Source organism: Cibotium barometz, chromosome 57 (assembly GCF_041138505.1).
Source record: "Cibotium barometz isolate CiBa-2024 chromosome 57, ASM4113850v1, whole genome shotgun sequence".
Taxonomy (NCBI): domain Eukaryota; kingdom Viridiplantae; phylum Streptophyta; class Polypodiopsida; order Cyatheales; family Cibotiaceae; genus Cibotium; species Cibotium barometz.
The window spans coordinates 17,653,250-17,666,514 of record NC_141102.1 but is presented as its reverse complement, the minus strand read 5'-3'; the positions used below and the strand labels follow the sequence as shown (position 1 = coordinate 17,666,514).

Sequence of the window (13,265 nt, the reverse complement as noted above, 5' to 3'; positions counted from 1 at the left end):
ATGGTTTAGCCATAGGTGTCTCCTCAAGCCACGGTGTCTTGGGGATCACTATGATGGAAAGGATATTTCACAAAAGGCTATGGATGTTAGCAATTATTATTCTAATGAAACTAGTCTTGGAAATCACTATTGAGTGAGGTCTATGGCCATTTGGCCATGGGGTCTCCCCAAGCCATGGAGTCTTGGGGATCACTACTACAGATGAGGCGGCCTATGACTATTTGGCCAAAGGGTCTCTACAAGCCATAGAATCTTGGGCTCACATTTAATAAAAAGTATTGGGGATCATTATTGAATGAGGATTATGACTGTTTATCGATAGGGGTACCCTCAATCCATGGTGTCTACATCAGCGCATATAGTAGCACACATATAGCCACATCTACAACAGTGCATACAATTGCATCTACAATAACGTGTATAGCCACATACTCTTTGCAGCAAAAAAAAACAAAGGACAAAATGGGTGAGATATGTGGGAGACATGTGTCCCTACATATCTCACCCATTCTGGCCCCATTTTTTTAAAAATCAAATTATTTGTACTTTTTTTAAGACAAACACTTAAAACACACAAAAAAACAACAATGTAACTTTAATACTCGTACAAAGTTGCAAAATACATAAAGTGATTAATTCCCAAAAAAACATAAAGACGAAGACACTAATTAAATTAACTCATTGTCCTTGTCTTCATCTTCATCTTTATCTTTGCCTGCATCTTCACTAGATGCACCACCACCTTCATCATCACCGTCACTTTCCAGATCCTCGTCTTCTTACGGTAAATAGTGATACAATGCAAACATGTTAGAGACAAGCAAAACAAGTTAGGTGTTAATTAAAAATCAACTTTAGAGTCCCACCAAGTTTCCTTGCTAAGCTCGTTGAATATCTGTTTCAGTGACCACTACGTGGCCTTTGAGCTATTCTCCACTTCGTGGCCTTTGAGGTATTCTCAAGTGTCTGCTTCGTTGTGGTGTTTGCGGTACCTATTCTCCCTAGACGTTGGGGAGAGACCTATTACCCCTTTCCTACAAAAAAAAAATCGAAATGCATGAGATATGAAAATCATGATGAAACATGAAGTAAACTTATTGAAAAATGGCAAAGAGAAAACTTACAAATCGTGCGAACTAGTCTACCTTTCCTCTGGATCCATACTTCGTGGACCATACTTCAGTAGTTGACTCGTGAGCATTGCCTTTTGTTGAGGTTATTGATTACTCTCCTTTGATTTCTTCTTCACCTCCTTCTATTCCTAAATGGTGTAGTTGGTGGGTATTTGTTTTCCCTCTTTCACCTTGTGTAAGACCTCCTATTATTGAGGATATTTATAATGTAATTCCTCGTCCACTCATCGAAAAAAATGTGTGTGTGGTTGGTTTGGAAATCGCTCATGCATGCACTGAACTACATATCTAAAGTCTTTGTCTTTGTATTCTCTCCATTGTTTGAAGGCATCCTTATGGGTTTGGTTGCTTAAATTACTAAAGGTATAATAAGCCCTCCATCCCGTGTCATCCCATATAAAGCCCGCCCTCCTCATCTGGGGAATAGTAAATCATACCACCCTCCCCGGACTCGTCGCCTATCGCCATAGGTGAAGGTGACTGTGCACCTCCCCCAAAGCATCCACCGCACCCACCTCCCCCACTACTTGATCACTAACGGCTTGAGAAGCCCTTAGGATGCCACATGCTTGGGATATGGCACCATGGATGGGGTAGGAGTGCGTTAAGAACTAGGAGGAGATAAAGGGCGAGGATTAGGGAAAGTGGAAGTATGAGGGGTAGAAAGTAGAAGTGACAGGGGTAGGGAAGTGGTGAGAAGCATGGATGTGGGTGACTATGGGATAGCTGATGTGTCATGCACATAATAGGCAAGGGATAAGCCTGAGTGACTCAATTGTGCGGCCCCTTACCTAGAGTTCACACAGTTCCAAGCCACTTGTTCCTCTAAAACATGCTACTAATCTAGGGCATATATGGGTATGGCCACAACACTAGAGGATTCCCCTCCATATATTCGATCTTGATTAGTTGGTGATGAACCCTGTGATGGACACATTTGTATGCAGAAAAACATTACATGAAAACATAAAAACACAGATCACATAGAGCATACACTATATAAAAACCTGTATGCATAAAAAGATTACATAGCTCACATAGAGCATACATAGCTCATATATGCATACATAATACATTAAGACATAATGCATAAGCTTAACACATTAAGTTTATGTATAAGCTTAAATCATAGAGTCTATGCATAAGCTTAAAGAATTAAGCCTATGTATAAGCTAAAGCATAGAGCCTATGCATAGTCTTAAAGCATAGAGCCTATACATAGTCTTAAAGCATTGAGCCTATACATAGTCTTAATGCATGAAGCTTATAGATAAGCTTAATTAATTAAGCTTATACATAAGCTTAATGCATTGAGACTAATGCATAGTCTTAATGCATTATTCTTATGATACATAAGCTTAATGTATTAAGCTTATACAAAGGCTTAATGCATTAAGACTATGCATAAGCTTATGTATTAAGCTTAATACATAGGCTTAAAGAATTAAGCATATGCATAAGCTTAATGCAATAAGCCTATACACAAGCTTAATGCATTAAGCCTATGCATAATATTAAAGCATTAATCCTAATGCATAGTCCTAATTCATTAAGAAAAATACATAAGCTTAATGCATATAGCCTATACATAAGCTGAAAGCTTATGCATTAAGCCTATGCATAAGCTTAAAGCTTAAAGCCTATGCATTAATCCTAAACATAATATGTAAGCTTAATGCATTAAGCCTATGCATTAGGCTTAATTCTCTGAGATTAATGAATAAGCTTAATACATAAGTTTTTTTGTTCTGCTCCAATGGCATTGAAATAGGCTTAGAGCTTGTCATACCATACTTGGACAATGTGTCCAATACATATTGCCTCTACAATAAAAAAATTCCATGAGGTCATCTCACCACCACTATGCCCAAAAAATATCATAGCTCACCCAAATCTTTCATCTCAAGCTTTTGCTTCAAAAGCCTCCTAACATCATGTATGTCCACATCACTATCACAAGTGATAATCAAGTCATCCACATTGATGACTAATAGCATGATCCCTCTATCTGTCTTTTTCACATAAAGTGACAAACTTGTATTGGATATCTGAAATCCAATGGTAGCAAGATACTTCTTGATCTTGTTTGACCATGATCTGGGTACCTTCTTCAAGCCATACAAGGCTTTGTGTAACTTGCATACATTACTCTCATAACCTAGTGGATGCATCATGTAAACTTCTTCTTACAAATCACCATGCAAGAAGTCATTCTTTACATCCATCTGATGTGAAGACAAGCCCTTTGTTGTAGCTGTAGCAAATGAAACCTCTCACGGTTTCCATTCTTGCAACCGAGCTGAATGTCTCTCATAGTTAATTCCATAAGTCTACGCATAGCCTTTGGCCACGAATCTTGCCTTATACTTTCTCATTGAACCATGAGCGTTATGCTTGACCTTATACACCCACTCACATCCAATTTCCTTATTTTCCTTAGGCAAAGGTACTAACTCCCATGTTGCATTTGAATCCAAGGTTGCCATCTCCTCATTCATGGCATCTTCCTATTTCTTATTTCCAAGTGCCTGCTCAAAACAAGTGGGCTCCAATTCGTGTATTGCTTTAACCATGTAAGCATAATGATGGACTATATATCCATCATATCTCAACCTACCAATAGGGTATCTGTGAGGGGAAAAAAAGAAAGAAAACCCTGCCTCTACAGCTCTTCCACCTCGCAAGCTTGGAAACACTACCACGAACGGGGCACCACCAGCCACCGGCTGGAACACTCTCTCAACATTCGCCACCCACCCGCACCATAAGACAGCTCAGAACCACAATGAACAGATGATCATTCAACAAAAAACATATACAGCATCAACCATGTACAAACTCAGCAAATATACTAAAGACCAGGACTCTGGCCAGGATTTACTGCCAAGGGAATACACCCTTGCGTCTGACAACCGAGCCTCTGTCTCCCGGTCCCTGTAATCTCCAGAGGGCGCCCACACCAGCAACCCTTCTTCTCTTCCTCTGTAGCCCGGCTACTCTCTGTCTGCTGCTATCTGCCAATTGTCATAGGCGAGCCCCACTGTCTCCAGCCCACACATCAGCACCTCCTCTGCATCCAACACACACAAAAACCCAAGGCTCCCTCTCTGGTCAGCATCCACGCACTGCCTGCAATCATCGCCCACACAAGACCAGCTACTCTCACCAGAAGGCGCCCACACCAGCTAACCTTCACTCAGCAGCTCCCACTCTCTGTATGTCGAGACCAGCAGCTTCACCAACCACCAGAGCCTTGCACAATCCTCAGCACCACGAACCACTGCTCACCGCAGCATCCTCAGATATCTAGCCCAAGCCGCATCACTCAATCCCTTCCTAACAGCAGCCCTCCCTTGCTGCTTCAATCACCAACCCATACTATCACCGTCACCCAAGAGACCTGCAGCCTCTTCTAACAGTTCCACGCTCGTCTCCAAGCGCTTTTTTTCACTTGGTGACCCCTTCACTTTTTTCGTGCCCACCCAGTCGCCTCCACTTTAGCTACACATCAACCAGGCGGCCTTCACACCTCTCTTTCCCACAGCTCTCTCCGGCAACTTCCCACAGCTCTCTTTCCCACAGCTCTCTCCGGCAACTTCATGTACACAGTTCTCGGCCTCCCCAGTCGCTAGGCGGCCATTACCTGCAGCCTCTTCTAACTTTCCACGTAGGGCCCCCTCACGCCTTGTAGTAGCCACTTTCTCCTCTGGACCGCGATCACCAGGTCGCCAGCCTCTGTGGCCCTCTCTGTTGCCCGCTACCTCCTAGGCGGCTCCTGCGCTCTCATACCAGGCCAGACCCACGTCCATCCGTCGCCTCTGGTCTCTGCCCTCTCCCGGCCTCAGGTCGGCTGCCTCTGTCGACCAAGGCGGCTTTCACACCTCTCTTTCCCACAGCTTCAACCTCTGAGCAGGGCGACGAGTCTACCGGCTCCCCCTCTCCCTGGCGTCTCTTTTTTTGCAGCTTTGTAGCTACGCCCCAGAGGGTCCCCTCCTCTGCGCCAGCCAGCCCTCTCTACTGCACCCGGCTCCCCTTCAAAGCGGTTGCCTCTCTTCTTGCACGCCCTCCAGCTCTCCACCACCTTCTCGAAGCAAGCTGGCAGAATATAAGAACTCCACGTGGTCATAAAAATCATTGGCCACTTAATATATTTTTTATTTGTTTCTTTAAAACTTTATAATGGCCACCATATTGCTAAAAGACCCCTCCTTTGCCTTTCTTCAAATCATCACACCGCGCCAATGACTTTCCAATACCAGAGCTACTCCCGGCCACCCTCATCAGCATCATTATTTCCAAACCCATCCATTGCAGTCGTCGGTGCCCTGCATTTAGTATCTAGCCGCACACCACACAATTGCCATAAAACTCCGGATCTCCAGCGTCTGCTCCGGAAAACAAAACACGTGCATAAACCAGCTCACAACCAAACCACTCGGCCTGTACACTTGCCAGGGCATTCAGGGCAAATTTTATTCACACACCACACGCACCATATGTACACTGACCAAAAACACCTTTCAAATTTTAGCCTGACAGTATCTAACCCTCCTAGACCTGCATACACCTAGATCAATGCCATGTGTCCACAAAACAACTCTCGTTCTCCTTACACCAGGATTAACCATAGATGGAATGCCAAGTTTCTCTTCAAGGCTTTGCTGAGAGTTGCTAGAGTTACCATCCACATATGAGTGACCTACTGACAGATCAGATACAAAAGGTTGATCTAGCTTTTCCTTCCCTCTACTTGATATATGTGTACCTACATCACTCACATCAACCTGCCTGTGACCATGGGCTAACATTGGATTCACTCCTAGAGGACTCTCAAGGTTCACTAAGTACCTATGGTTGTTGTTGTACATGTGGTACAATATCATCACTTCTTACATCTGCATCTTCTATTGCCTTCACTACTAGTGCATACAAGCTGATCATCTCGTCAAAGACAACATCTCTACTTACTCGTATATCACGAGTGGTAGGATTATAACATCTATAACCTTTTTTCTCCATAGCATAGAGCTCTCTATGCATGAGATTTGCGATGTATATGCATGGGAGCTCTCACAATAAATCACACGCAATGATAGCTCAAGTAGGGTAAAAGGCATGTTCCGATGTGTTCTTGCTTTTTGTGAAGAAGAGTACTCAGGTGGTTGCCAGATCATGATACCCAGTTTTGTCCACTCACGCACCCTGTAAACAGTTAAAAAAATAGGCATTTGTTTACCTTTATTGGCTAATCTCGAGTCCTAGCTAACGAAGGAATTTTCTTTCAAGTTCTATTGCTGGAACATCACATGTAAAGTTGGGAATATAATTGCATAATTTGATTAAACACTGAATAATCAAAAGTCCTCATTTCCTTAGGTACAAAATCAATGTATATAGCCTGTCCCAAATTTGGTCCGATTCCATAAAATGCTAATATCTTTTACATATAAACTCATACGAGATTCCCACTTTGGACCTTAGATCTTCACATAATATAGAGCTTAACTTGATTTTTTGAGAAAAGTTTAAGCTATTTGTCTATTTTCTTTAAATATTTCAAGGTCTTTAAAGTGTTATAATATATGCCACTTTTTGTACCCACAATAACTACCACTTAAAATGCTCAATCTTGTAGATCAAAAGGGTGGTAGATAGTGAGACATTAATAGAATGTGGTGGTTAGTCAAAATTGCAAATCCAATGTTTGGATTTTTAATGATCTCTTTTCCAAAATTCTTCCAGGCTATAAGAAGGCCTGTAAATATTAGTAATATAATTATTAAAATTACGTTTTTGATGTAAATCATATAAAATCTATAGAGACTAGTGTACTTTTAATGGTGCATCTATGGAAAAACAAATTGGATCACGCTAAGTATGGAAATATCATTTTTTATCATTTTATTATATTTTTTTATTAATTTTGATTAATAAGGCTAATTTATATTAATTTAGGTTATATTGGGTTAATTTGAGTGTATGTGTATTTTCTATTGGTTTCTTGATCTCATTTGAAGTACCTTGGCCCCCTAAATTTGCTCTCCAACCATTGTCCTAGTCCTGCATAAATTGGACACCCTGACCTTGCAACAATTGTCCTAGTCTAGCATAAACTGGACAAAACTGTGGACACCCTGACCTTGCAACAACCTACTCACCTACTAGTGACTTTTCTTTTATTATCAGCATCATAAACACCAAGTCCTTTAAGCTAGGAATATTCTCCCTAACTTCAATGGAGATCTTGAATGGCTTGTACTCTTTGCCAAGCCCATTCAAACAGGCACTCACCAAATCATCATCTTCCACTGATACATTGATGGACCCAAGGGATTCAACAATGCCCTTGATCTTTAAAGAATACTCATTGATAGACATGCTTTTCTTTTTCAAAGTGTGCATCTCTTACTTTAGTTGCAATTTCCTTGCCTTTGTGTTGGTTTGGAACATCTGTGTACCAGATTTTGCCATCTGGAGTGTTAGCATCTTGTATGTGTCCTATAATCGTGTCTGTCACACTAATTGAAAGCCAATACATGACTTTCCTTGCATCTGTATTTCAATCATTTAATGTCTTTATGTCTACTGGAGTAGCATTCTCTTCAGACAACTCAGGAGGCTCCTCATTGTCTCCTTATACATAGTCCCAAAATCCTTTACCCATAAGGAAATTGGTCATTCTGAACTTCCAAGCATGGAAGTTGTTCTTGTCCAGATTCTTAGTGACAATCTGATTGATTCCATCAGGCATGTTTTCCTAAACAATCAAAAATATGCAATAGACAATTTCTGTATGCAACTTGTAAGACAGGAGTATCTTCTCAAACTAGTGCAAGGGTACTTCAACATAACTTGTAGAGTACCAAATTTGACTAAAGTACATGTACATGCACCCAATGATAATAATACATGTGCAAACACTGTTTGCACTCCCAAAATGCACTGCTACACTGTAAAAACCAGATTTCGACTCGAGACAATTCTCAACTAGAAGTTCTTGAAACTATTGAAAATACTTTACAGTGACCGAGCGGAGGCCGAGATGCGCCCGAAACACATTTCTTTCTCTAAAACTACAATAAAAAGTACTACATACCACACAAACACCTCGAAGCCTGCAAAGAGAGCTGCTCAATCGGACATGTGTATCTCTCGGAGCTACCGAGGGGTGTTGTACCTAAACCAAGAAGGGAAAAGATGATGATGCTCTTACCCATGTACTTCTTCCTTTCTTGCTTGTTCTTGCCTCTTGCTATTCTCATTAGCTATCACATGAAACGGAGCTCTGATACTACTATAAAGAGAATGTGGGGGAGAGAGAGAGCTTGAGTTCCTTCCAAGAAAATACACACACACACACAAGAAAGCACAAGACACAAGAGAGAGATGGATGACTGAATTTTCCTCTATCTTCTTCTCTTCTCTACAACCATATAACTAAAAGATAAGAGTACATACATAAAGAGAAACTACTCTCCTACTACAACAACATACAAAATGGTCGGTCGGTAGTGTGAACCGGACTATATGAGCTGGCGCTATAACTATGCCATAACTCTAGTATTCCAAAGTGACTGTCACATAGCCTGTCATCCATTAGTGGCATATCAACCGTAATCGCACCAACCGTTCTAGTGACATAAGTGCGGAAGCTATCACCTATGTAGGTCATCAATGTCCATCGTAGCACTAGTTAAGGTCGATATCTCAACATTTAAAAAACCCTTACCTATGAATTTTTCATGAATAAAATGATCTTCCACAAATGGAATTAGTTATTTTAAATGATCTACTCTAGACTTTACATTAGCTGATCTACTCTTATCCATACCTAGGCACAACCCTCACGCATCAGCCTGTAGCATCAATGCATCCAATCGCCGAGAGAAGCTGCTGATTTTCATTGATTTGGAGGTGCTGGTTTTCTTAAGCAAACTATAGATCTACTCTTTTAGGATACTCCTAAGATAGAGGAGTGAGAACATCTTTTCTGAGAGAGAAACCCCACAACCCAACGTAACCTTCCCCAATAGAGTAAAACCACCTCTAAGCCACCGATGATGTAGGCCATGTGGTAGATGTATGTGTGAGCACTTTAGTCAAAGTTACGAGCACTTGTAGTAGTAGCCTTGGACACATAGAGAGAGAGTGTCAAGGACTATGAGTTAGGGACTTGAGGCACTAGTCACAAGCTACCAAGTAAGAGGGAAACTTGGAATAGGGTCTAGGTGTGCTAGAATTATTTAGTTGAGGGGAGGTGTTGAAATATGCAAGTGAATGGGTGTGTGTGAGAACAAGCCCTTAGCTAGAGCTCGTAAAAGGGAGTCAGTAATTGAGTGGGTAGTAGTGAAAAGGTGAGAGGAATCTACTGGATGAGAGAATTAAGGGTATCATGAGTGAATATAGAGGTGTGGAAAGATTCTAGGAAAAGTTACCCCCAGATGTAGGGGAGGTGACACAAATTAAGGAGAAATCAGTGGCATTAGATGCTTGGCATCTTGTGGATGTAAAATCTATAAATTGAGGCATTGGCCTAATGAGAACTTGCTGGTTTTTGAGTATCCATGCCTACATTAAGCTAATAGATTAATTGTGTACTAATGCTATCTTAATCTCCTTCTAATTACTTGCTAATCATGGTGATACTTGCATTCGATCCACCGTAGCTCATCACATTGCTGCAAAATCAACAAAAGACAAGCTATTCCAAGGGAAAAAAACATACTAATTAGGAGGCAACAATAGGAAAATATGCACTATAACTATAATATAAAAGGTTATGAAATGAACAATTGTCCATATCCTAGATGAGATCCGGGGAGAGAACTTCCTATCCAAATCAGACTAGCCATATTATTGAGGATAGAACAAGTAAGAAGGGCGTTTAATCAAAAGGGTGGGCTAGCCCCATGAGCTATGTAGGAAAGAAGACCTATGTAAGTAAGAAGACTAGTCCAAGTAAATCCACCTATTCAACCAATTTAGGGAGGTGACACATTGTACCAATTTTTTAATTATCCACTTGATGATTATTATAATAATTTAATATTTTAAATGTGATTTAAAATCTTGACAAATGTTGTTTGGCTATGTGTTGCTAACTCTCACTTGATTTAGGTCGAGAATGTTGATCGCTTGAGTCTTTGTGTGTGTAGAAACCCGTTTGAGAAGTGATACAAAAGTTTAAGCATAATGTCAATTATGATTAATGAAATGGAAGATGTTGGAGAATAACAAATTGAAGAGATTTACCCTTTTAGATCCACTGTCTATCAAGTAGTGAATCACATCCTTAATATGTGGAGGGAGCTTACCAATGATGCATTAAAATTCCTCTTATTTTTACACTTAATTCAAGCTTTGATTGCTTCATTGCCATCATCGTAGTTTTGATTATTTGTATTCATGAGGGTTGCTCCATTCTCTTTGGGTATAAAAAAATTACTCTCGATAGTACTCGACAATAACTTCATCTATTCATCTACACGCTTCTTGTCTATGTTGTGTGCATATTATTCTCTTTGTGTTATGTATACAAGTATGTTGAACCTGCTTTGGCATGAGGCTACTCTCATCATTACAATAGTGCTCATTCAATATGCACAAAGGTTTGCTTGAGAGAGGCAATGATATGAGCATACATGTGGTAGTGATTTGAGATGCAAGCCTGATTCGAGAGATGTGGGGATGGATGGTTCAACTCAAAAAACGAGACAAACGGTTTATTATAACTTACCAATCTAGAGTCGAAACATTGGAATACTAGATAGAAGACCCCTTTTGCCTATGTGGCGATACAACAACAAAGAGCAGCAAGGACATAACCCGTTATCTAAGGAGCAAGCACCTTTATTTTACAACGTGTCAACGCCCCCATGATCTTTCAAAGGTCAGAGTTGAGGTGTGACTCGAGGGATTTGCAGAATTTCTCAACTTCCTCCTTGATGACGTCGTGGAAGGTGTGCTCCCCGATGTCCTCATATTCCACGGTGAAGTACATCACGCAGGAGCCCTGGTCAGCACCAGGCAGGATCTTGAAGAAGTAGCCCAAGTGAGCGAAGTGTTTTCCAAGGGCGCCTCCGTCCACGAGCGTACACTTGAAGCAATGCTTGTCGTGGTCCATCTCGTCCCACCGCAGCTTGACGTAGTCATAGTGAGAGAACGCTGTAGTACGTGAGAGCGCAAAACAAGTAAGCTTTTGCAGAAATCAAGCTTATTCACAGGACAAAGTGTAGTGTTTACATTCGTGATACGTTGCTGTGAAGACTCCTCCTGGCGCTAGAGGCGGGCCTTCAAGGTACTCCACCTGGTCGAAGTGCCCAGGGAGAACAATGGGCGCCGACTTCTGGAAGTTCTTGACATAAGTCTGCCACACCAGCGACGCAGGATGCTTGACGGGCACCTGGATGTCCAAGGTTTCCATTTTGCAGGTAGCCATCTCCTTCTTCTTCTTCTGGAGTTGCGCTGCCACCTTGGGCTTTTATACAATGGAGGCCTCCTACGTCAAATCGTATAAATGCGGCATACCAACGTGAAGCTTGCAGTGCTCGCAGTCGGCTCCCACGAGAACACACCAGAGTGCTGAACACCCTGTCACCCGTGACCACCATTGTGAAAGAAAAGACTTCAATTGTCGTTTTTACAATTAAAAAAACGCGAGGGGGGAAAGGCGGCAGTGGAAACACTATTATATGCTAGGCCGTCATTTAAGCATATGAGACGTTCCGACCACACCACTAGTGATCACAGGGAAACTTTTCTTTGGGCCAATCAAAATAATGGGAACAACCTGTCCCACAGAGATTTAAAGAGAGATTTGATTCTCAAGAGGCCTTTTAAGAACATGGAAGACTTTATCAATGATAATCACTAGTATTGCACCCGTGCATTGCTGCAGCGCGACAGGTTCCAGAATAGAACTATTCCCTCTCTACAACCATCTCTCTCTCTCTCTCTCACACACACACACACATGCACATGCACATGACCCTCTCCCTCTCTCTGTCACGTACACACACTCTCAAATGTTGAAACTCTCTCTCTCTCTCTCACATGCACACACATATACACACCTGCTCTCTCTCTCTCTCTCTCTCTCACACACACACACACACACACACACACACACACACATGCACACACTCCCTCTCTCTTCTTACACTCTCCCACACATAGAAGCGCTCTCTCTCTCTCTCTTTCAATCTCTCTCTCTCTCTCTCTCACTTACTCTCTCTCTCTCTCTCTCTCTCTCTCTTACACACTCTCTCTCTCTCTCTCTCTCATTTACTCTCTCTCTCTCTCTCTCTCTCTCTCTCACACACACACACACACACATACATATATGTAAATATATAGTATATACAATATTATGTTTTAGATACATAAACCTATACATAGACACATATACTTATACATATATACATGTATTTAAAAATATAAATACAAACATCGACATAATTTAATTAATTTTGATTAAATTTTAATGTGCGGAGATGGGTGATAAGTTGTGGTCACTTTTAAATATATAGATAGATATATCATACACACATCTAAACACACACACACACACAAACATATATATATATATATATACATACATACATACATACATACATATGTATGTATGTATATATAAATGTAAATAAAAACACACATACACACATGTATACACACATATACATATATGTTTTTTATTTAATTTATATTTTATTAAAAGCTAATTTTTATTCTCTATCTCTCACTCTCTCTCTATTTTCACCCTCCCTCTCATTACATCTCTCTCTCCAGGTCTGCCCCATCTCACTCTCTCTCAAGCACATTCTACACATAGATGTAGATATACGTACATGCATGCATATACTCTCTCTCTCTCTCTCTCTCTCTCTCTCTCTCACACACACACACACACACACACACACACATGTACACACTGCACATACACTAATCTAAACGCACACTCTCTCCTCCCACACAAACTATCTCCCACATACACTAATCTAAACGCACACTCTCTCCTCCCACACAAACTATCTCCTACGTAGAAATTATATGCCTCTCTCTCTCTCTCTCTCTCTCTCTCTCACACACACACACACACACACACATGTACACACCGCACATACACTAATGAAA

At 41.1% G+C, this 13,265-nt stretch overlaps 1 protein-coding gene across 1 annotated transcript; it reads right to left on the bottom strand.

The window, feature by feature from the left end:
- Positions 1–10,674: 10,674 nt before the first annotated feature.
- LOC147606520 (major pollen allergen Cor a 1 isoforms 5, 6, 11 and 16-like) lies at positions 10,675–11,679 on the bottom strand. The gene is made up of 2 exons (XM_086791733.1): positions 11,376–11,679; positions 10,675–11,297 (listed from the first exon to the last, which is right to left on the bottom strand). The coding sequence occupies exons 1-2, from the start codon at positions 11,569–11,571 to the stop codon at positions 11,017–11,019; spliced, it is 477 nt and encodes a 158-aa protein (XP_086647859.1). The 5' UTR covers positions 11,572–11,679; the 3' UTR covers positions 10,675–11,016.
- Positions 11,680–13,265: the final 1,586 nt, after the last annotated feature.